This window comes from Choloepus didactylus, chromosome 3, assembly GCF_015220235.1.
Source record: "Choloepus didactylus isolate mChoDid1 chromosome 3, mChoDid1.pri, whole genome shotgun sequence".
Classification (NCBI taxonomy): Eukaryota; Metazoa; Chordata; class Mammalia; order Pilosa; family Megalonychidae; genus Choloepus; species Choloepus didactylus.
The window spans coordinates 4,871,250-4,895,460 of record NC_051309.1 but is presented as its reverse complement, the minus strand read 5'-3'; the positions used below and the strand labels follow the sequence as shown (position 1 = coordinate 4,895,460).

General features: G+C 60.8%; 1 protein-coding gene across 1 annotated transcript in view; it reads left to right on the top strand.

Moving 5' to 3' along the window:
* The window catches only part of SH3TC1 (SH3 domain and tetratricopeptide repeats 1), a 49,936-nt gene extending 27,285 nt beyond the window's left edge, over positions 1–22,651 (top strand). The window contains exons 25-39 of the mRNA XM_037831402.1: positions 890–995; positions 2,162–2,311; positions 3,037–3,241; positions 4,379–4,455; positions 5,273–5,468; positions 8,143–8,276; positions 8,853–8,894; positions 10,612–12,300; positions 14,552–14,732; positions 15,850–16,000; positions 16,958–17,080; positions 17,771–17,921; positions 18,844–19,040; positions 19,422–19,484; positions 22,244–22,651. Coding sequence (XP_037687330.1) covers positions 890–995; positions 2,162–2,311; positions 3,037–3,241; positions 4,379–4,455; positions 5,273–5,468; positions 8,143–8,276; positions 8,853–8,894; positions 10,612–12,300; positions 14,552–14,732; positions 15,850–16,000; positions 16,958–17,080; positions 17,771–17,921; positions 18,844–19,040; positions 19,422–19,484; positions 22,244–22,501 — 3,723 coding nt within the window. The 3' untranslated portion in view covers positions 22,502–22,651. The remainder of the gene's footprint in view (positions 1–889; positions 996–2,161; positions 2,312–3,036; positions 3,242–4,378; positions 4,456–5,272; positions 5,469–8,142; positions 8,277–8,852; positions 8,895–10,611; positions 12,301–14,551; positions 14,733–15,849; positions 16,001–16,957; positions 17,081–17,770; positions 17,922–18,843; positions 19,041–19,421; positions 19,485–22,243) is intronic.
* Positions 22,652–24,211: the final 1,560 nt, after the last annotated feature.

Genomic DNA, 24,211 nt, shown 5'->3' with positions numbered 1-24,211 from the left:
CCCTTGCCAGCCTCCACTCAGATCAATGGTCTGGGCAGGGACAGTGGGAAGGGGAGCCTGGGACTGGGGGTCTCCCAAGGGCAGAGGCCCTAGGGCTAGGGGCCGGGATGGGCAGATATGATCTCTGGTTTTGGAGTGAGACTGATTGGCCTTGGCCAATGTCCCTGAACCCCCATGAACCCAGCCTCCCCACCCGGTGCCGGGGGGCTTAGAGTTACTTCCCCAGGCAGACGTGAGCATGGTGAGAATAACACTCCCAGGATCCCAGCCCCCGGCCCAGCCCAGAGTAACTGCCCCACCAACAGGGCTGCCGTTTACAGTGCCAGACGAGAGCCAAGAGCCTCTGGGCACTGGCCCTGGAGCTGGGCATCTGGGGTTCGAATCCTCGCTGTGCCAGACCTCGGATCAGAAGAGGGTCTTGTTTATCCCTCACATGGGGTGATAAGAGCTGCTGTTATTTTTAATGCCCCCACCACCAGGAGTGGAAATGGAAAGAGGAGAGGGGATGCTGGAGTTAGAATCAGAACACGGACGGATGTTGTGGGTGCAGTGGGAGACAGGTTGGGGTCCCTCAAAGCTGACAGTGTGGCTTGAGCAGGGCCCAGAAGCATGACACAGGAGGCAGATGTCACAGGAGAGGCCCGGGAGGCCCAGGGCCAGAGCCAGCATGGAAGCCGTACAAGCTCTGGGAAGGAGCAGGGGCTTTGTTCCTCGGGCACTGGGGAGCTATGGCTGGCTTTTTGAGCAGGGGAAGAGCAGGCTGGGGCCATAAAGGAATCCACTCTGTACACACTGTCCCTGCCAGGGTCACTTTTGCTGGATGTTTCCTCCTGTTTAGTTGCCCCAAAGCCACTGGAAATGTTACTAATCCCTGCTTCTTTTCCTTAAGGAATTATCGGCCAGACTTTTGTCCATCCATAGTGACCAAGATCAGATTGTGGTGACATTTAAGACATTTGAAGAAATCTGGAAGTTTTCTACCTACCACTCTCTGGGTAAAGTGGTGACCCTCCCAGAACCACTCCACAGTCTCCGCTCTTGGGGCCCCCCCTCGGAGGATGCTCATTACACAGCACGCGCTGTCCCTTACAGGCGCTGCCTGGTGCTTTAGAATAGGTTAGTTCTTTACACCCTCTCCAGTCGAACGCAAAAACGAGTCCACCTTGTTCTGAGGGACAAATGGTGAGGTAGGTGGAGCAGGAAACAGATGCAGGACTTTGTTGCAAGAATGCTTTAGAGTGAACACGCATTTCCAAATTCCATCTGCTATTCTGTGTAAACTCACTGAACCTGAATTCAGAAGAAGCTGGGTGCCAAGGGCCTGAGTAAGGACCAAGAAATGTGCTATTTCAGCCCCCACTGAAACCTCTCCTGTTCTATTTGGAGGCACGTGCAGAGTTGAATTGCATCTCCTGGGGCCACTTGCTACCTGACCCCGGGGTGGGGGGCTGAGGGAGCTGGAGAACAGGATTAGAGCTCCAAGTGCTCGAGTGCCTTGAACCGGGACTGTGCCAAGCCCTCCTCTCTCAGAGGAGGAGACTGAGGTTCCAAGAGGGAGTAACTTATCCTCATCTAACCCGTGAATGAGGCCTGCCCCGGGGTGGAGCCCTGCCCCATCCTTAAATGCCCGTGCTGCACTTGGTTTCAATGGACGCTTCTCTAGTTGGCCTCCAACATACACCTGGGGCCCACAGACTGCCTGCTAGTTAGGCTGTAGTTAGCTGGTTAGCAGAGGTTCCCGGCCCGAGGTGGGGGGAGTGACGGCAGCACCCCAAAGACAAGATGTGGATGGGATGGAAGTTACTAGAGCCCACGTGCGCGAGCCTTCGCGGGGCCAGCGGCCCTTCCGAGCGTTTGTGGACAGCTCGCTTGATGCTCTCGGCCCCTCGCCCTCATAACCCCCGTTCTGTAGATGACAGCACGGGCTGCAGGGAGGTCACCTGGCTTGTCCAGGGTCCCGGCTCCACCTCCCACCGCTCGAAGGCTCTGCTGAGCCTCGTGGATGCTATGAACTCTCCGGGGCAGGGATGGGGTGCCGTCCTCCTGGGGTCGGCCCGGGGCTCGGTCAGGGTAGCGCTCAGCCGACTTGGGGGCGGGAGGCTCCTCCGCCTCGCTCGGGGCCCCCACGGAGCCCCCCACTAACGGGGCCTGGCTCCCCCAGGCTTCACCCATCACTGCCTGGAAAACCTGCTCGTGGACCAGGACTTCTGGCTGCTGTCGCCCGAGGAGGATGAGGATGAGGCGGCCATCGAAGTCCACGTGGATGCAGCGGCCTTGGTGCTGATGCACAAGAGGCTCCTCATCCAGGAGGGTGAGCCGGGGCTGGGCTGGGGCGACAGTGGGGGGCAGCCAGGGGGTCCCGAGGGAGGGCCGCAGGGAAGGCTCTAGAGGCACTGAGTGAACTTGGAAAGGAGGGCCAAGTCAGGGGGAAGTGGAGGCTGTGGGGGTTCAGGCAGTGGGGGGACATTGGAGGTTTGAGGTGGGGGACATTGGGGGTTTGGGGTGGGGGACATGGGAGGGTTTGAGGTGGGGGACATGGGGGTATAGGCAGTGGGGGGACATGGGGATTCAGGCAGCAGTGAGACATGGGGGTTCGGGCAGTGGGGTCATGCCTGATGCAACACAGCCCTAGGCCCAGGCTCTGTCAGTTAGTTTTAAGGGCCCTGGTCAGCCCCAAAGAAGTGGAGACATCTGAGAAATCACCGGGAAGGGACTTTGCAGTCACCGCCCTGCCCCATCCCTGAATCAGCTCTTGCTTTGGGTGCCCAGTCGGCCTCACAGTTGGACTCCAAGACTAGAGTGAAAGGGACAGGATGGTGTCTGGCCCTACCATCACACAGAGAAAAGGGGGGCCTCCTTTGGGGTCCCAGGTATCAGGAAGTAGCTGGTTTCCGTGGCCATAGAAGGAGGCCACCCCCAGGTGCTGCTCTCCTGCACGTGGTGGGGTGGACAGGGCAGGGGTGGGTCCTGCCCGGCTGAGCTCCGACTGCCCCATGTCCAGCCACCTGGAGTGACCACCTTCTGTTCCTTTTGAAGGGTCCTTCTTTGTCCTGGGTCCGGACCACTGTGTGAGAGCAGCAACTGGCCTGGGGGCTGCAGGGAAGGGCCCCCAGGCCCTCCAGCGGGCTTCAGGGGGTTCCCAGGGACGGGCTTCCCCGGAAGAGGACTCTTCGCTCCCCAGCACGTCCTCTGAAGAGGTGGCAGCGGCACTGGGCCCAGAACCTTTGATTCCGTTTCATCAGTAGGTACCGGCCTCTGTTACTCGGCCCCCCGCCAGTCCAGTGGGCTGTCAGGCTGGGACTGCCCGCCCGGTCCATCCTCTCGGCCAAGGGGGCACAGCGAATGGCGCGATCGGCAGGCACACTGGCCACCGTCCCAGTCTGCTGCTCCTTGCCTGTGTGCCTTGGCTGGTCAGTCCATCTCTTGGGGACATGAGACTCAACTTGTCTCAGGGGGCAGTGACATCTCCCTGGCAGGGCTGTCCCGGGATTCGCTGGCACAAGGAGTGTGCAGCCTGGAGCCCTCGCCTCACATTCTGGCTCGTCTGAAAATCTTCCGTGAGAGCTACGTGACATGTCTGCGCAGTCAGGAGGAGGCTGAAATCTGTACAAACCCAAACCAGGGGCAGATAAAGCCAGGGGAATGTTAGGACAGGTAAAGCGGAACCTCGTGGTCACTTGCTAAATGTGGGGCAGAAATGTGGCTTGGAGCTTCCTGGCAGCCAAAGCAAAGAGAGAAACTGCATCTCATGATTTTCAGTGGCCTTGAGATAAAGCTGCAGCTTAGCTTCTCTCATCACAAACGAGTTTTTTCCATGAGTCCTCACTCTGACCCCTGTGTGGTGTGTTTAGCAGTGTTCCCAAAACAGGGTGCAGAGCACATCCTTACACTTTCCAAATGCCGTACCAAGAAGGAGGGACTGCTGATCATTTGTCCAGCTCCCTGGCTTCCAAGCTGAGGGAACTGAGGCCTAGGGAGGTCACCCAGCAAGTGGTAGTGGAACCAGGATTGGAATCCCCCAGCCCCAGGCTGGACCCCCAACCCCCACTGTGCTGAGCTGAGTGAGGCAAGCAGCAGGAGGCAGGTGTTCGGGGAGGTGTGCAGAGCTTGGGGTTAATAAGGGGTCACCCAGGATGTGAGCCTGAGCAGGGGCAGCGGGCACCCACACTGGGGCTGGGGTCTTCCTGGAGGCAGTGCCACACGCGCAGGTGAAGGCCGTACCGCGGGGCGGGTGTGGGGGGTGGGGAAGGCAGAGCCAGTCACTCTCTGGGCTCCTGGGTTGCTGGGGGCTTCTGAGTCCTCTCATCTCTACAGAGCTTCAATCTCTCAAATCTCAAATTCCAGCATCTAAGAGCCTCCTTCCCTTCCCCTCCCCCAGGTGGGCACTTAGGGTCCCCTGGGACCCCGTCGACGACTCTGGGGATGAGCCTGTGACATCCGACATCCCGCAAATGAGTATGTGTTTCCATTGGCCTTTCTCCCCCTGGGAAAGGGGTGGGGGAACAGGGGGGTGAGCAGCACCAAGATTCTGGAAGCTTCTGCTGTTGCGTTTCAATCCTCCTGAAGTCAGAAGAGGTAGCTGGAATCCCCTCCAGTTTATGAGGTGAGAGGAGGCTGAGACAAAACCACTCAGCCGGGCAGGGGTCCCAGGTCAGTCTGGAGCCAGAGCCCCTGAAGATAATTAGCACTAAGACTCCAACAAGCACTCTCTCCGTCTCTACTCCCTTCTCTCGCTGACCCCGTTGCCTGCACGAATGGAAGCCCACGAAGTTTGGTGCTCACTGTTTCCTGGCTCTTCTTGTGGAGCCTGTGTCAGTGGCCCTCCAGCTGGGGCTCCCAGTCCTGCACCTTTTGCTGTGCTCCAAGCTGGCTGGGATTCAGGAGCCTTTGTGTGCCCAGCTGGGGCTCCCAGTCCTGCACCTTTTGCTGTGCTCCAAGCTGGCTGGGATTCAGGAGCCTTTGTGTGCCCTTTACATGGACGGATGTCTCCCAGCCTCAGTTTCCCTTCTTCAGTGCAGGGAGGAAAATGCTCTTCCGTGGACCATGTAGGTGCTTGGCCCCTCACGTAAGGGAGGCAAAGCTTTTCGGCAAGACCCCAACAGGTGAAAGATGCGTTGCCACCTGCGTGCATGGTGGAGGGGCCTGGCCGTGGGCGCTGTGCCCGACCTCGTGTCCCCTGGCCCAGGGACACCAGCGTGTGGCCAAGGGTGGCCCCATCTGCCCGCCCCGGCCCCTGGCCCCTCCGGCACTAACTGTGGCCTCCTCCCCACAGCTGTGGGCCTGTGCACGGCGGCAGGGGACTGCCAGGGCTCGGGGCCCGAAGAGCTGGCCTTCCAGAGTGGCGACCTCATCGAGCTCCTTGGTGCCCAGGTGCCCGGCCTGCCCTGGTGCCTCGGCCGGCAGGTGGCCTCAGGCCAGGTCGGATTTGTGCGGACGAGTCTCCTCCATGCGCAGGGCCAGACGTCCGAGTGAGTCGGAAACTGAGCCCCGCCCCCGTGTGCCCAGCTCAGAGACCCTGTCACCGTCCACCAGCTTCCCAAGTCACAGGCCTGGGCGGGGCCTGGGCGGCTCCCTGCCCCTCTCCATCTCCCCATCCCCACAGTCTTCCTCCTGGGCATCTGCTGAGTCCCTGGTGCTGGGGACTTGCTCAGGCCACCTCCCGTCTGGACCCCCTGTGACCCTCCTCCAAGCTGCTGACTGAGGCGTCTTCTGAAATACAGAGTTAACCTTGTCACTCTCCTTCATCAGCCCTCCATGACCCAGGCCCCCAGGACCCCGAATGCAAAGACCACCCCTGACTGTCTGCACACCTCAATGTCACTTGTACTTTCCTGATGGACTCTGTGTGGGTCCGGGCGTCCCCCCTCCCGGGCTGCCATCTTCATCCTGACCCCTCTGTTCCTCCTGGGAGCTCCCGACCCCCAGGTCCCATCCGAAACAGCTCCCCACCCTGTTGAGCCTTTCCCCAATCCTAAGCCCCTTCAGAGGCCCTGCTTCCCCCGTTCCCTGAGGGGAGGCACTGTCTAGTCACTCCCAGGCCCCAAGGTCTTTGGGGCGTGGCCAGCGGGCACACATGGGCACATCCTTTAACAGACTGCTCACCTGGACTTATCTTTCCCATTGACACCTTGGTCCAGGAGCCTGGAGAACATGGGTGGGAGGATAGGGCCTTCCCGGGTTGTGTCCTGGTTGTGCGACTCTGGGCCAGTCCCTGCCCCTCTCTGGGCTTCCCCTCCTCTCACGACCTCGAGAGGCTTGTCTGCAGCCACCCTGCCAGCCCTGGCCATCTGTGTCGTCCGTGCCTGGCACTTAGAAAGACCAGCATCCCTGGAGCAAACCTCAGAGGCCTTGGGCATCATGGCACGTCAGACTGGTCACTCTGTGCCCCTTGATTTAAAGTGCCCGTCTGCTCCTGTGCCTCCCGCCTCTGTTTCATCACAGGCAGCTACAAACTGCCTGGGGTGGGAGCTGGCAGCCTCGGCAGCCCCCAGAGCACGTTCCTTCCCAACCCCCCATCGTACGCTCCATCGTGGTCAGACAACTAGGGGAGGCTCTGTGGTCCACCCCAAACCCGGATTCACAGGGATTCGCAGCACAAAGACCCTGCCAGGGTGTCTCAACCATTCTTTCCCCTGTTGAAAAGTGTTTCCCGCAATTATCTGACCTCCAGAATCCTTTCTTGCACAAACCTGTGAGCTTTTAGCCGAGCTGGTGTTCTGCGGAAAACTCTCTGGGGACCCTTGGTCTAGGAGCTTGCCACCGTCTCAGGGGAGGCCACAACTTCTCAGCAGACGGCTGGGGCCCGTGTGACTTGAGTGTGCCCTGAACTTACCAAGGGTCGGAAGTGAAAGGGCCTGTGAGGACAAGCTCATCCATTCCCCTCCCTTAACCCGGAAGTATAACAGGGCCAGATGCCATTGGTCCTGCTTATAGCTGAAGAAACCCTAATTAATTCCCTCATTCACTCAATCAACCTTTGGTGAACACCTTCCACATTCCAGACCCCGTGAGTTGTCATCCTTTTGTTAACGAACAACCCAGTGACTTCTCTTCCTCTCTTTTCTTGCTTTTCTTTTTTAACTTTATTTTGACAGTTTTAGATTTATAATACTGTTACAAGGAAAGTATAAAATGTCTGTATACTTTCTTTACCCAGATTCCCCAAATGTTAACATTTTATCACATTTTGTTTTATCCTTTTCTCCCTTTTACCTCTATTTTTTTCCTAAATCCTTTGAGAGTAAGTTGCAAACATGATGCCCTTGTACCCCTGAATAATGCAGTCTGTTTCCTAAAATCCAGGACATGTTCTTACATGTTCTTTAGTATAATTGCTAAAATCAGGAGATTTGCATGTATACAAATTTATCTAATCTACAGACCTTATTCAGATTTCACCAGCTGCCCCAATAGTGTTAGTGTCCTTTTAGCCATAGAAAATTCCAGATCACATGTTACCTTCAGTTGTCAGGTCTCTTCAGTGTCCTTTAACCTGAAATATTTCCTTGTTCTTTCCTTGTTTTTCATGACACTGTCATCTTTGAAAAATATAGACCTGTTCTTTTGTAGAATTTCCTGTAAACTACTCCAAGCACAGGATTTTCTCTAACTTCTCAAAATGGCTTACTCCAAGTTCCAAAGTATAGTGCAGGGTTTCGTATTAACACTGACAATTTAGTCCCGTAAGCAAAAATTGCCTCCCCCTCCCTCTTCCTTCCTGCTTTTCCTCTCCTTTTTTCAGTCAGCTGGCTTTCGTGAGCATGCTGACCTCCCTGCCATCTGGGTCGTTCAGCACAGATTGTCTGGACGGTTGCGGGAGCTCAGAGCAGGGAGGGATCAGTTCTGCCTGCAGCAGTCCCAGCAGGCCTTGCAGGGGAGGGGGCATTCCAGCTGGGGCTTTGTCGGCTGCCCAGGAGCTCACCTTCCCAGGAAGCCAGGACCCACTGCGACTGTGGCAGCCATTCCTGCTCTGGCACCCTTTGAGGGCAGTATCCATTTCGGTTTTGTCTCAGGGTCTTCACTGCTGGGCACAGAGTAGGGGCTCAGTGCTTGTCTGTCAAGCAAGGGAACGGAAATTGGTTTATTGTGAGGTATTTACTTTGGGAATATGCTCTTTTAAATAAAGTACTTTCCTTTTTCCAGGTTGGAAACTGTGATTTTTCTCGATGAGGAGGAGCGCACCTTCTTTAGCAACGAGGGACACTTGTCTGCGGAGGATGCAAGGCAGCTGCTGACGACCACGTCAGCCATGGGCGTCTGCACCGGGTACAGCCTGGGTAGGTGTGGGGTGCGTGTGAGCTGGCGGCTGCTCCTGCACCCCTCCTCCCTCATGCTGGCCATGGGCACCTCTACATCCCACAGCCAGTTATTTCAGAGAATTCTCTTGCCGCACGTTCCTGGAAGGGCATGACTGGGTTGAAGGGGTGGAGAGAAAGTGCTCCCCAAAAGGGCTGAACCAATCAATGAATGAATCGATGCCCTGGCGGCCACTGCGGGCCCCCCTGCCTCACTGCACCGCATCAGCCCTGGGCTTTGCACGGTGTTTTACTGTCTAGTCAGGAAAATGGTGCATCCTTCTGGTTCAATCCACCTTTCTTGACAGCCCTTCCCTTCCCAACTGGGGACGCTTTGCTCCCCTCATCTGTCTACACAGCAGCCAGGCCTGGAGGCCATGGAAGATACAGATTCTCTGGCCCCTTGACCCAGGGGAGCTTCTGAGCCACACTGTCCATCACAGGGCATGGGTTTTAGGGGTGCCAGTCTCCTGGCCCATCCCCCCATCCCCCCATCGCTGCCAGACCCAGAGGGCGCTGGCCAGGGGGCCATGGCTTCTCTTTCCTTTTGCTTTTCAGACACTTTAGAAGAAACTGAGTTTGAGCGGCCGGAAGATCAAGGTGGGTTCTGCCCTGTGGCCTGGGGTTCCCTGGGGTGCCCGGGGGTCCCTCGGCGGTGACACAGGGCAGAGGCTCAGGCGGGCTGTGCACGGGGCATGGATGTCTCTTCTCCGTGGGTGAGGGCTAGAGGGGGTTCTGGATGAGGGGGTGCGAAGCTTCCATCCTCGGGGGCAATGGAGGACTTGGGGACCCTCACCTCTTCCAACAAACAGCCAAGCCGCCTGCACTGCCCCCACCTGAGGTGGGAGACCCTCCTTTGCCCGAGCCCCTGCTTGGCTATTGGTTCCTCTTAACCCAGAGCAGCTGAAATTTGCCCGATGCCTCCTTGGAGCAGCGAGGCCGCCCTTCCCTTCTGGGGCGGCTGGTTTGGGACTGAGCAGAGAGGAAGGCCCTCACATGGCTCCTTCCCCGGGGGTCCAGTTCACAGAGACCCTCTCCATTACCCGTCCATACCTCCATCCATCCCCTTACAGGGGGTCTGGCATTGGGGGAGAGCCAGGGGGCACGAGCACCCCGTGGCCCTGTAAAATTCCCGGGGATGGCTGCTTGGGGCCCCCATCTCCTCCTGGGGCCTCTGCTAGGTGAGGAGTAGGAAAGAGCCTGCAGGTTTGCCTTCCTTGGAAGGGTTTCCCACTCTGCCAAATCCCCAAAGGAAACATCGGCTCTTCCTGCTGACAGGCAGCCAGGGTGGAAGCTGGAGGCAGAACCGGCAGCCCGGCTGTCTGCAGCCACAAGATGTGGTGTTTTCTTAGCTAACCTAATACGGCTGACGAGGCACTGGCTGAAAAGCCATATTTAAGGTTTTTTATTTATCTTTTTAATTCCAAGGCTTCATAGACTTTAATAAAGGCAGTTTGTTTTGAAACTGTTTTATATGTGAGCTTGCAACAGAAGAGTCTGTTTAAATCCTGATTCCTTCCCTCTAAATAATTTCCCCTTTAGTCCCATGTTTTTCCAAAAGGAAATCAGCTTATTTGCTCTTCCATGGGGGACACACGTGTGGACGCTGATTCCATCCAAAGCCAACAGTCCCACGGCACAGAATCTGTCCCCAGATTCTGAAGCACCTTGTGCTTTTTTAAACCCCTTTAGCAACCATAGCCTCGGATTCTTCAATCACCAGAGGCAGACGGGGAGCTCTGGGTTCCGGGAGCCAGACCCGGTCTCTCGGAAGGCCTGCGGGAAGTGGCCCGTTTTCCACGACGGAGCCTGGTGACCCACCAGCTCACCTTCCTCCGCCGTGGCTGGCTTTATGGGTTCTGTGAGGCGTCGATCAAGCTCAGGCTGATTAGCTGTTAATGATTTCATGGGGATCCCCGGGTCCTCACTGGAAAACCCCAGACCACTAATAAAATCAATCATAGCGTCAGACGTGGGCACCTCCAGGAAGGTGGCTTTGATTCTTCTTAAAGGGAAAATGAATTTCCAAGCAATGGCTGAACCATGCCACACAAAGTCTCCTAAAACTCCACTTTCCAAAGGCAAGGCAAAGAAAGATGAGTCATTTGTGAGAAGGTGAGCCACGCTGATCGGAATTCTCCCTGTAAACCATGCACTGCACCTAGGATTTTACATAAATCTCAGCGTTCACGGCAACCCCAAGCTTGGGAAAGGGCTGCGTGGAGGATGCCGAGCTAGGAAGGGAAAGACCCGCATCAACAGCTGGCCAGTGGCCGACGCAGACTCTAACCCATACGAGTGTTTTTGTGACTTGCAGAAACGACCCTACCTCACCTAAACCCGGAGCTGAGCGAGACCCTGCAGAAAGTGAAGAATGTTCTAGAACAGTGCAAGACCTGCCAAGCCCACCCCGAGGAGCCCGTGTCCTGGGGTTTCGACCCAGAGCCCAGTGCTGCAAGCCCACCGGACCCTGGGGAGCCCAGCTTGTGTCTGGACATCGAGGGTGACTGGGCCGAGTCGGAGTCTCTGGGCTCACTTCTGCTGGTCCTGAACGCCCCCGGCTACGAGGCCTGCTTCCGGGGCCTGTACCACATCTCCCTGCCGTGGCTGAACAGCGTGTTCTCCGACTTCCACAACGAGGAGGAGCTGGCCAGGCGCCTGGCGCAGGCCCGGGAGGCCGCCAAGAAAGCCAGGCTCCCCATGGCCCTGGCCAGGCTGTGCTTCCTGCTGGGGCGGCTGTGTGTCCGGAAGCTCAAGCTCTCCCAGGCCCGTGTGTACTTCGAGGAAGCCCTGGTGGTGCTGGGGGGCCGCTTCAGCGACCTCTCCTTCGTGGTGGCCGTGCACGCCAACCTGGCCGCCATCTACCTGAAGCAGAAGAACAGGGATAAGTGCACACACGCAGTGGCCAAGGCCTCAGCCCTGCTCCTGGGGACGCCCAGCTGTGTGTGCAGCACGGAGGCAGAGGTGGAGCTGCTCAAGTACGGCCTGCGGAGGGCCATCTGCAGCTGCAGCCCGCAGGCCGAGGCCCGGGCCTGCTTCCTGCTGGCCAAGCACCACATCCACCTCAAGCAGCTCGAGGAGGCCCTGCCCTTCCTAGAGAGGCTGCTGCTCCTGCAGGCGGACTTGGGGAGCCAGGGTGCCCCGTGGACCACCGACTGCTACCTGCTCCTTGCCGACGGCTATGGCCGCAAGTGCCTCCCACACTTGGTGCTGAGTTGCGTCAGGGCAGCCTCCCGGCGGGCGCAGGGCTCCCTGGCCAGCTCGCTCCGGAGTGTCCGCCTGGTTCTCCGAAATGCCCCTCGGCTGTCTGGCGCAAGGGGGGTGGCCCACGGCCTCCCCTCCCAGACCGCCCACTATTTCCGGCAGGCACTGGCCTTCCTGGCCTCAGAGACGGCGGGGTGGGCCCTGCGTGGCCCCCTTTACGCCAGCCTGGCCCGGCTGCACAGCCAGCACGGGCAGCACGGACAGGCCATCGCCCTCATGACCCGGGCAGCAGAGGCTGAGGCCGTGACGGGCAGCCACCTCATCGTGGACCGCCTGCTGGCCCTTGCCTGGCTGTGCGTGCGGCGTGGGCAGAGCGCGGCGGCACTGGACATCCTGGGGTCCGTCTCGGACGCGGCCCTCGCCAGCGGGGACCAGGAGGGGCTGGTGGCCAACCTGGCGGCCGTGGCTCTGAAGAGGACAGGCCGGACCCGGCAGGCGGCCGAGGGCTACTACCGTGCCCTGTGCATTGCCCGGCGGCTGGGCCGGCCACGGGACCAGGCGGTGGTGCTGGCCAACCTGGGGACGCTGTGCCTGGGCGTGGGCGCCGGTGGGCTGGCCGAGCACTACCTGCTGGAGGCCGTGAGGGGCTTCGCGCGGCTGCCCACCTGGGGGTGCGGCCGGGACTTCAGCCGGGTGCTCTTGGCCCTGGGGCAGCTGTGCACCCGCAGGGCCCACGCCGAGCAGGGCAAGTGCTACTACGAGTGGGCCTTCCTGGTCGCCATGGAGATGGACCACTTCGAGAGTAGGTGCCGCCCCCGGGCTCCCGTTCCCACACCCCCTCCTCCCTGGGGTCGGTGGGGCAGGCTGGCTTCCACGAGAGGAAACGGGTTGTTTCCATCCCCACTGAGCTTGCACCGGGGGAGCGGCGATTCGGTCGTGGGCGGTTGTTTTTCCACCATCGACAACGCTGAGCTGGGGAAACCAGCAGAGGTTTTCCCTCGCCCCCAGGGCAGGTGCCCAATGAAGGGTCAGATGGAACCAGGGTGGCCATAGCCCTGAAGTCCTGCATCTGTCCCAGACTGATCCTGACATGGCCTGGGCAGGGGCTTCCATGCCTGATATCTCCTCAGCACCACCCGGCAGCCCCACACATGGCCGTGTACCTCCACTGCTCGGAGGGGACGCTGAGGCAAGGTGGGGTGGGGGACCCCCAGGGCAGCAGAGCAACTCAGCTCCATGCAGAAGCAGTTTCTTGAGTGGGGAGTTTGTGTGCCGTGTGCCACCCACCAACAAGGCCCACGTGCCTGGGAAATCAGTGGCCAGGTCCCCAGCCACAGAAGGGGGTGACATGTGGTGAGTGGCCCTGCCTGGGCCAGGAGGTTCAGGACCTGAAGGTTGAGGGGCATTAGCCAGGCAGGGGTTGCAGGGTGGCCCAGGCCGGAGTGCGGCCAGGACAAAGGCCCAGGGGCAAGTGAGTGGTGCCCACGCTGGGAGGGTTGGTGCTGGAGTGGGAGGGTGACCTGGTGGGCAGCTGGGCAGGCCTGGGGCCTCGGGCTGTGGTTCAGTCTTTTCTTGAGGGCACCAGGACCCGTGGGGGACGGAGAACATTCCCCATGGGTGCATGTAGTGGGTGGAGTGTGGGCCAGGCGAGAGGGGACAGATGGAGGAAGTGGCTGAGGGGAGAAGAGGACGGGCTGGGGAGAGAGCTGGGAACTAGAATTTTGTCTCGTGTTCCCTCTAATCTGTGGCATGCTGCCCGTCTGGCTGACTCAGCCCGGTTCCGGGCACAGGGCCTGGCACACAATCGTGGCCCTTGAGGTGCAGAGCTTCTGGAAACGACCACAGGAAGGGGCCCTGGGTGCACACCGTCTGCCCAAGGTGGAGGGTGTCTGAGTTTCGTGGGGCTGCAGAAACAGAGCCCCACAAACTGGGTGACCTAAAACGACAGGAATGTACCCTCTCGCAGTCCCAAATCCAGGTGTGGACAGAGCTGTGCACTCTCAGAATGTTCTGGGGGCTGCTTCACCCCAGACTCTGTGGCCTTCTGCATGCACCCTGTTTATTCCCTTCTCAATGATGATGTCGTCAGATTTAAGTCCCACCCTAATATGGGAAGACCTCATCTCCAGATCCTTAATATCCACAAAGACCCTTTTCCCAAAGAAAGTCACATTCACAGTTTCCAGGCAAACATATTCTTTTAGGGGGCCACTACTCAGCCCCTCCACAGGTACTTAGGGGTGTGTTAATTTCCACATTTTTGTGAATTTTCTAATTTCCTCCTGTTAGTCATTTCTTGTTTTACTCCATTGAGGTCAGAAAACATACTCTGTGTTACTTCCGTCCTTCCCAGTCTGTGGAGGCTGGTCTTGGGGTCCATCCTGAGCCTGCCCTGTGTACTCCGCATGTGTTGGGTGGAGAGCTCTGAAGATGTCTTAGGTCCCGTTGGTTCAGATTGTCAAGTCTTCTGTCTCCTTGCTGGTCTCTGGATCGTTCCTGAGAGCCAAAGGCCCTCAGCTGTTCTCATCCCCCATGTTCTGAGAGAGGCAGGTGAGGCTGCGGCTTTGGAGCCTGGATTCGTGGAAGGAGCCCAGGTTTTGGAATGCTGGAGCCAAGATTTGAACCCTCTTCCTCCACCAGCCCTGTGGTCTTGGCACGGCCCTCGGCTCTGGACTCAGTCTGCCCACGTGCGAGGTGGGGCTGCCGATGCCCGGCCTCGTGGGCTCCGTGGGAAGGCAGAGCCTGCCTGGCTGGAGGAGCTGGTCAAGTGGGAAGAGCGAGCCAGGCCGGGAGCCAGGAACCCTCGGCTTATAAAGGGGGTCATGTCTTGAGGAATTTCCTCGAGCCCATGACGTGCCAAGCAAGGGCTCCTCCCAGGCTGGTCATCGGCTGTGTGACCCTGAGCCGGTCACTTGCCCCCGTGATCTCCTTTTTGCCACCTGCCATGGCCCTGGCTCCTAGATGTGTGCAGCAGGTGCCCAGTAAAAGCCTTTGGAACCTGCCAATGTCCACTGTGAAGCCCTGAGGTGACGTCTTCCTTGTGTCTCCCCCAGGCCAGCTGCATGCTGTCCAGCGGCTGTGTCACTTCTACAGCTCCGTCATGCCCAATGAGGCCCAGAGCGTCATCTACCATGAGTTCCAGCTCTCACTAGCCCGCAGGATGGCCGACAAGGGGCTGGAGGGGCAGCTCCTGGAGACCATCAGCCAGCTCTACCTCAACCTGGGCACCGAACGGTGAGGGGGCTCTGTGGGGCGGTAGGGGCTGGGTGGGTGGCCAATGGACAGAAGCTGGACCCGGGTCCCTGGGCGGCCCCTCTCCCTGAGGACCAGCAGCCCCTGGGGCCATCCTGACCAATGCTTATGGCCCATGAGTCGAGCCTCTCCAAGAAGACGTGTCCTCAAGTCCCTGCTTGCACACCTCCCGTGACAGGTACCTCACTCCCAGCAAAAGCAATCTGTGCATTCCAGACAGTTGTTCTTGGGTGGCAGCTTTGCAAGCTAACCTCTGCCTGCCCTGAGCCTTCACTGGCTGGACCTTACTTTGTCCCCAGGCTGTCAGTCCCCATCTATCCCCTCCATCTAGGACGGCCCTTCAGATGCAAAGATGGTGGCCATATGTGCTGGAAGCTTCTCTCCCCAGCAGCCCGAGCTGCTGTCCTGCCTTCCTGCCGTGGAGCTGGGTTTAGGGCCCTACATCCCGTATGAAACACTGAGTACCCCAACCCAGACTGCAGGGGCTCATAAGATCGCCACAGGGGCACCTCCCCAAAGTGGCTGGGGGCCCACTGAGAGAGCTGGGAGAAGCCAGATGTCCAAGATGACCCAAGAGACAGGGGTCCAGCCTCCTGTCACCCTCAGCCACTCCAGGCCTCAGTTTCTCAACAGGAATGATGGGCCCGGCCAGCAGAGCTGTGCTTCTCAGGGGGTCCCTGTGGGGACAAGCAGCAGCTGCTTCTGCAGAAATGCACATTCTTGGGCCCCACCCTGCTGGGTAACGCGGTCTGGGACTGGGGGCCACAAACCCTTCTAAAGCCCCCAGTGGTTCTGACGCGTGCCCCTGCCTGAGAGCCCCTGGCCCAGAGAACCCGCAGCTCTGCGGGATGGGGGTGCATTCCAGCATCTGGGGAAGGGGCTTCCCTGTGCCTGGGAGTGGGGGGCAGTGGCTGCATCGCAACCCTTTCCCTCTGTCTGTGCATGGCTGTGTGTCCGTCAGTGGTGAGCTCACCGCCCAGGGAGGGGAGGACACTGCATGGCCGGCGGGAACCCCCTTCCTGACGTCCCAGGCCCGGTGGGCAGGGCCACGTGTGCTCCCCGCGGGAGGCCCTGGTCTGACAGCCGCCCCCCTCTCCAGGGCCTACAGGTCGGCCCTGGACTACACCAAGCGGAGCCTGGGGATCTTCATCGACCTCCAGAAGAAGGAGAAGGAGGCGTACGCCTGGCTGCAAGCCGGCAAGATCTACTATATCCTCCGGCAGAACGAGCTGGTGGATCTGTACATCCAGGCACGGGGGCGTCGGAGGGCCGGGGGGCGCACGCTCGTTCATCCGTCCACTCACTGGGGCCCGTGCTCTCCCGGCTCCCCTGGCTCACTGCAGTCTCCCTCTGGCCCCGGGGCTGCCGTCCTTTGCATCTCCCAGGAGCCCTGAGCTTCTGGGAGCGGAGGTGCATGTCCCTTACAGTGCCCAGCACTGGGATGTACACAGCAAGCACTTAATAAGTGTCCAAATGACCTGTCCACCCAGCTGACATAGGGAAGAACTGGTTTGGTATAGATGCACCCATGGGGGATGCTTTCCCAAACATGACCTATTTTGGAGCAAATTAAGAGACCCGTGAGCCTTGGGAGGTTTTTTGGTTTTTTTTTCTGTTCTCACTTTTGAGCACCTGCCGTGTACCTCCCCTGGGCCAGGGCTGAGGCGCGAGAGATGGGAAGGACCTGGTGGCTGGGGGTATAGGCATGTGGGTGAACCAACCTGATGCGGGGTCCCCGGGAGACACAGAGGCTGGCTGCAGTGAAGAACACTGGGCTGTCACCCGGTGGAGGGCACACAGGCTGCTAGCTGAGCTGAGCTCCTGTCGAGGGACAAAGCAGTGGCCAGGACAGCTCCCCTGTCCTGACTTTTCTGGGGGAGACAGGTGGCCACGCACTGTGGCGGGTGTTGCTGGGGCTATGAGGCGGGGCGGTGAGGCGGTGGTGGGAGCTGCGGGTGAAGCTGGGGCCCAGAATGCCAGTGGGAGCAGCTTTGCCATCCCAAGCTCCCCCGGCCCACACCTGCCAGGCCCCCTGCTGACCCCAGCAGACCTCCTCGTGGGGCTTGAGGATTTGACAACTGTCCCATGGGCTCAGGAACTCACCGGAAGAGACAAGAGCCGTCACTGTCTTGAGTGAGGAGAGGAAAGTGGCTCTGACGGCCCAGGGCAACCTCGGAGGGCACTCACGAGGCTCCGTCTTTACTCAGGTGGCGCAGAACACAGCCCTGTACACTGGTGACCCCAACCTGGGGCTGGGGCTGTTTGAGGCGGCCGGCGACATCTTCTTCAACGGCGCCTGGGAGAGAGAGAAGGCCGTGTCGTTCTACCGGGTGAGCCGCGCGGCCCATGGGTGTGGAGGACGGTGTGGGTGCCTGTGAGGGGCTGAGCGGAGTGGGCAGGGGCAGGGGCGTTGGGTCTGGGGTCAGCGCTGCTTGGTTTTCACACTACATGTCCCAGAGGCTCTCTAGGCCCCCAGCCCCACCTGGCTGGAGGGCAGGGTCCGTGTTAGCAACAGCTTTCACCCTCGGCAGTCTGGAAGTCCTGTTCCCATTTTACAGGCAAGGAAACGAAGTTCAGGGAGGCAAGGGGAGGGGTCAGAGGGCACAGAGCAGGTGGGATGGAGGGCGGCTGCCCCCCAGGGAGGTGGCTTCTCGCCCCCCACCGCCCCTGGCTCACATGGGCCACTCAGCATCCGGCAGCCCCAGGACACAGACGGTGGCATTTTAGAGCGGAGAAGAGCTTTGGGTCAGGTCCCTCGTGGCCTGGGGATGGAGGGGATGGCCTGAGGTCAGGAGGTGCAGCCAGATGGGCCTTGAGTCAAACCGCAGCTCCCCACTTGCTCACAGCCTGGCAGCCTTGGGGGGCCGCCAGCCCTCGGACACACCCCTTCTCTCTGCATCAAGGCCCAGGGAGGAAGCTGGAGGGGGCAGTTCCCAGCCTGCTTGTCACTCCGGGGAGGGAGCTGAGCTCGGGTGGGCGGCTGGGGACGAGCCTGACCCCTTCCCCCCATGTGCGGGCAGGACCGGGCGCTGCCTCTGGCCATGACCACGGGGAACCAGGAGGCAGAGCTGCGCCTGTGCAACAAGCTGGTGGCCCTGCTGGCTGCGCTGGAAGCCCCCCAGGAGGGGCTGGAGTTTGCCCACGTGGCCCTGGCACTCAGCATCACCCTGGGTAAGAACCCTGGTCCCTGCTCCCCCGGGGTCCCCAGATCTGGAGGGCGGGTGCAGAAGGCAAATGCCCCAGTCCTGCCCTGCCCCAGGTTGAAAGGCGGCTGTGGAGGTCTTCCTGTCTCCAGGCCGCTTTCTCCCACCCAGGGGTCTGGCCAGCCCCCTCCCCTACTCAGTCCCTGCCCCGAGGAGACCACCCCGGGCCCCTGACATGCACGATCTCCCCGCACGGCTGGACTTTGCCCAGCTCCTTGGCTCCCTCCAACCACAAGTGCCACCCAACGGACCCACTTTCCGGACACTCCCTGCCTCCCACCAGGCCCTGAGCACTCAGACTGGGCCACCTCTGCCCTCGGCCACCACTGTCCTGTGGCTGCTAAAGTCCCAGCCCCTTCCCAGGCCTGTCCCTAATGCCGAGGCGTCCCCCCGTCCCAGCAGCTGACTGCTGTGCCCTGTGAGGTTGGAATGAGCTCACCCTGGAAGGGGGGATGCTGGAGACAGACCCGGGGCTCAGGGCCGTGGGGGGTCTGGGGCTCAATGGGAGGGTGGGCTGTGGGATGTCCTGGGGCTCAGACATGCAGCAGCTCCTCCAGGCTGAGGGGAGTTCAGGGGACATAGACGCACAAGGGTGCTGAGCTTGTGTCTGCAGACACTAGGCTGACAGCTCTGCGAGCTGCGCACACTCACCCTGTGTCTTTCGGGGTCTCCTTGTTAAACCAGGAACAAGTCAGCCCGTCCGGGGCAGGCATGGGGCTGGGCCGTCCAGGTCCACTTCACCAGGTCCCCTGGGTCGATGGGGAGGCAGGTGGTGACAGCCCCTCCCCAGGCAGGAGAACTGAGTCTCGGGAGCAGGAGGCGCCTGGCCCGGGGCCCGCGGGGACAGCGCCCGGGTGGCTGTGTCCTGATGCCGCCTGCCATGCCCGCAGGGGACCGCCTGAACGAGCGCGTGGCCTACCACCGCCTGGCCGCCCTGCATCACCAGCTGGGCCGTGGCGAGCTGGCCGAGCACTTCTACCTCAAGGCGCTGTCACTGTGCAGCTCGCCGCTGGAGTTCGACGAGGAGCCCCTGTACTACGTGAAGGTGTACCTGGTGCTAGGGGACATCATCTTCCACGACCTGAAGGTGGGCCGGGGCGGGGGGCCTGGCTTCCTGTCCTACCCTCACGTCATCTCCTTGTAACCCCAGGCCCGGCCGTGGGGAGCAGGAGAGCTCAGTAGTCTCAGGCTGAGTCCCCACGGCAGCCGGGCCCTGTGCTGGGCCCGGGGACTAGAGGGGCTCAGACCCTGACCCCACCCTCAAGGGCTCAGGGTCACCCAGCAGCCATTTGGGTTAAAGACTAAACAAAAGAGGGAGTATAGTCAGGGAGGGCTCTTTGGAGGAGGTGACTGCAAAGCAAAAAAAGGGGAGGGGATGGGAGAAGGACACCATAGGGGAGGGGGTGTCACCATTATCCCCAGACACCCATTGCCAGGCGCAAACCTGAATTCTGGACGCCTCCTCCAGGAAGTCTGCCATGAACTTCACATCACCCATGCGAGGAGGGCGCTTTCATCATCCCACTTCCCGGTAGGAAAACTGAGGTTCAGGAGGGGGTGCAACCTGCCCGAGCCCTCACAGGGGGACACCTGTCGGGGCTCGAGGGGCACGGACTGTGGCCTCTTTTCTATTCACCTATGGCCGGCAGTGGCCACAGCCCCAAGGACCTGAACACGAGGCCCCAGAAGGGACCCTCCTCTGCACCCCCCATGCAGGCAGGTGCCTGTGCTTAGTGCCGGCCCAAGGCTGAGCTCTCGGGACCCCTGAAGCGGCTTTGAGGATCTGGGGTGGCCCTGGCAGACCCCACAGGTGGAGCTGGGCTGGGTCCCCTTGCGCAGCCGCGGTGCCCGGCGGGCCCGGCTGTGTGCTGGTGACCCCTGGTGGCCAGGCCCAGGCACTGCAGCCTCCCAGGGCATCTGAGCCTGGAGACCACCGTGTAACCGTGACCCTGATGGGGGCTTGGCCGGCCCCGGGTGTGCGGCCTGCGTTCTCGCTGGCTCCTCGCGGCAGCTCTGCCGGGTGGGAGCTGACACCCCTGTGCCAGGGGAGGAGGCCCAGGCTGCATCACCAGCTGATGGCAGCAGGGACAGGGCATGACTGGGGTGAGGGCAGGAGGCAAGAATGGAGTGACAGCCCCTCACCAGGCCATCTGATTGGCCAAGGAGCACGAGAAGCGTCGCCCAATTCAACCTGTGGGGAAACTGAGGCTCGGAGAGGTGAACAGAGTTGCCCGAAATCGGGGGGCAGTCAGGCCAGAGGCCGCGTCGGGCTGGGTGTGCCTGACCCAACATGGGGCGCTCGCTCGTGACCTTTGGGGTGGGGCCCTGAGGAGAAGGGGATCTTATCTGCCCCGGTCACACCCCGGGAGGAAGGAAAGGGCCGGGCTTGCAGCCAAAAGGCCAAGGCCCCTGGCAGGCCGGCAGGGGTCAGGGGCAGGGAGCTCCTAGCTTCTTCCCACGCTGCGCTGTCGCTGCGGCCCCACTGTGACCTGTGCCGGCCCAGGGCTCTGCCTTCTCCCATGGGGGCCGGGGAGTCCACCGGGGTGCACTGCCGGAACCCACTCTGCTTCTGCCTGCCCAGGAGGGCGCCGGGTCCCTCTGTGTCCCGCGGGACCTGGGTTCCCTGGGCCCCCGTGCATGGGGGAGGGGGAGAGAGAGGGCAGCTGGGGCCTGAGCAGGCTGCCCAGGAGCTGGGGGACACGCGGTGGTCTTTGTGGGTGCTGTCTAAAACGGGCACCTTTTAGTGCACGTGTGGTGTGTCGGAGCTGAGAGAGCTAGGCCTGGGACAGCACGGACGTGGGTGTGCATCCCGGCTCTGCCACCTGCTAACTAAGATGCACACACGTGCACACGCACACACAGAAACACACCCTGCCCATCACCCACCACCTGCTCGTGGTGGGCTGGTTCCTTCTGTTTGCTCGAGATGCCCCCTCCTCCAGGAAGCCCTCCCTCACCCAGGCTGCACTTCCCTCAGTCTCAGCCCTGGCTACTCCATGTGGCCACGACTTCCCGTGTCCCGGGGACCAGTTGCAGGGGCCTAGTGGGATCAGCTGTGTCTGAGACCCCGGCACAGGGTCTGCGGCTCTGGAGGGGTTTGGGGTGTGTTCACTGAACTGCTACATGTGTTCGCTTCCATTTCTTCTCAGGTCCGTGTTTTGTGTGTGGGACAGTGGGGACAGGCCAGGGAAGCTTGGCCTCAGCCTTCGGTCCTGGGGCGCTGTGCGAAATGCCAGTGGGAAGGGTGGGCCAGGCTTGGGTCTTAGAAGGATCCCTGGGGGCACGTGGGGGAGATGCTGGGGTAAGGAGTGGCACGCCGACCTGGTGTGGCTGTGGGTGATGTTGGGTTTGAGGGACGGATGCGTCTGCGGTGAGAGCCAACATCCAGAGGGAGGCACGCCCCGTTGGGGTTGCAGTGAAGATTCCGAGAAGCACTTGTGTGTTGCTTTGTGCCGGACCTGGTCCGCAGAAAGGCCCGGCAAATGCTGGTCTCCTTGTGGACATGGGGCTGGGACAAGACCAGAGCTCCCAGCAAGCCCCTCCCTGGGCTGGGAGCACATGCGCAGGATGGGCCCTGCACAGGGCACCGTTGGAACCGTGGGGATTGGACCTGACCTCAGCCACAAGGGGAAAAGCCCCCGATGTCCTCAGGGAGGCAGGGACACAGAGCAGAGGCCCCTCAAGGGGCCACCTTCCACCTGATATAGTCAGGACAGGCTTCCTGGAGGCAGGGCCGCTGGAGCTGGGCTCCCAGGAGTGAGCTAACACTTGGTCCTTTTTCTGGTTCTCAAATTGATCACCCGTGGAAAGCTCTGGAACCAGGGGCGAGGGTCCCCAGTGGGTGCAGAGCAGCGGCTCTCAGATGTCTGCAAGCGTGGGGAAGGCCTGGGGAGGGTTAAAGTGTCAATTCCAGGGCCACCCAGACCTGCAGAGTCAGACGGCAGCAAGCCGGGAACCTGCTCTTGGCAGGACCCCGGGTGGACATTACGTGGCTTCTCCTTGGCGAGTGTCCAGGAACCTCGGTCCAAGTCATGACCCACCTGAGGTGGGAGCTCTGACCCCAGTTGGGGACACAGTGCGTGACTGTGTGTGCAGTGCCATAAAACCGGCAGCCGTGTGGACGCTATGCATTATGGGGCTGATCTCAACAGGGGTCGGGGGCACAGCTGACCTTGGGGGAGGGCAGAGTGGCCAGGGGATGGCCTCTGGGGACGGGGGCCCTGTGTCCCCCGCCTGCCCCAGGGTCAAGGCTCGGGGCCAGGGTGGACGAGCCGGCTCGTGCCCTTCCAGGACCCGTTCGACGCCGCGGGGTACTACCAGCTGGCGCTGGCCGCCGCCGTGGACCTGGGCAGCAAGAAGGCCCAGCTGAAGATCTACACGCGCCTGGCCACCATCTACCACAGCTTCCTCGTGGACCGGGAGAAGTCCCTCTTCTTCTACCAGAAGGCAAGGACCTTTGCCTCAGAGCTGAACATCCGCAGAATCAACCTGGGTCCTGCCCGCCCCTGCCGGCAGGTGCCCTGGCTGGCCCCTGGCCACCTGCCCTGAGGGGCTGCCCCTCACGCCCCCAGGACCACCTCCCGGCCTGGGCATTGAGGGGGGCTGCCCCGGCTCTCCCAGTCTGGGTATGACTCCTTTTCTGGGAAGTGGAGCACGAAGACAGGGGTCAAATAGCAATAAATGTATTTTTTGCAGTAACCTCCCGAAGGCTCCAAGGTGTCCTTCCGTGGTTCACTCCCATCGTCGGGCATGGGTGGGAAGGACCGAGCCCACCAGCTCTGGGCCAGTTCCCCACCACCGTCCCCTCCTTAGGCAAGCTGCTTCATGTCAAACCTCGGTTTCCTTGCCCATCAAGGGGGAAGAAGGTTGTGAAACCCCCATGCCAAGCTGCCTCCCAGGGTCTGGAAGTGGCCCTGTTGTCCCTTCCTGAGCTCTAACCCATCCACACTGCACCTTGCATTTAACCCTCAGATGACCCTGCAAGGCCGGTGCTCTTATCTCTGATAATAGTTGAGGAAATGGAGGCACAGAGAGAGTGGGTGTCTGGCCCAAGGTCACACAGCAGCAGGCAGGCAGCAGAACTCCAGGGCTGAGCCCTTAACCACCACCCCACCCTGTCATGCTGCCCAGGAAGGGGCTAGCACCTGATGTCCTGTACCTCCCCACACCAGGGATCCCCAAAACAGACCAGGGTAGGTGGGGTGAGGGCCAAAGTGCTCCCCGCAGCAGCAGCCCGGGCACCCCAGCAGTCAGGGCTTCCTTGCAGTCCCCCGTGGGGTCGGCAGAGCTGGTTTATGAGGCCTCACCTGGGCCACCCCCACCCTGCCCACCTACTCCCTCCTCACTCCACAGGCGGGGAAACTGAGGCTCAGGGAGGCTACAAACATCCCAGGTGGTTCCCAAACTGGCTACCATTTTAAGACCTGCCGCCTTCTCTTTTTCAAAAAAAAATTTTTATTGAGGTAAAATTCACATTTAATGTGAACAATTCAGTGGCACGTGGCACATTCACCCTCCACCTCCAAAACATTTTCATCACCCCAGAAGGGACCCTGTACCCCATTAGTAGTCACTCCCCATGCCTCCTGTTCCCCCAAACCCCGCAGCCCCTCATTCAACAGAGGGGGAAACTAAGGCCTGGAGTGGGCGTGGCCCACGGGCAGACCTCAGCCAAGGAGCCAGGGAAGCGGGCAGGGGTGCTGCCACCCTTCTTCCTCGGGTGCTGGGGCCCGGGGTCCCCCACGCCCCGCCTGTTCGGAGGCGGCCTGCAGGCCCCGTGCCCACACCTCGGCCGCCAGGGGGCAGCAGAGAGCTTCGTCGCGGCCGGGAAGGAGCAGGTCCCCGCAGAGCCCCCAGATCCCCTAACAGGACCCCAGACCGCCATCTCTGTGGGGGAGAAAGTGGGAGGGGCAGTGCTGCCGCTGAAAGCAGTGGAGACCACGGCCTGCGGCCGGATGCGTGGGAGCCGCGGACACGGAGCGGCTCTGAGGACTTCCGACCCCCCGGGGGACCCGTGGCCGCGCAGCCACCTGTCCCCGGGGAGCCGGGGCTTTGGGGTCTGCGCCCTCCCTGTGCCCTTTGTCAGCCCCTCCCCCCGAACCCTGCCCTGCTGGGACCCTCCTCCCACTGCCCGCCCACCCAGCCGGGCCCCCTGAGGGCACTGGCCTACCGGAAGCCCATTCTCCTTGGGCAGCAGGGCTGGAAGTTGAGGGGCGTCCCAGGACTCAAACCGCAGGGCTCAAATCCTAGCCCCATCAC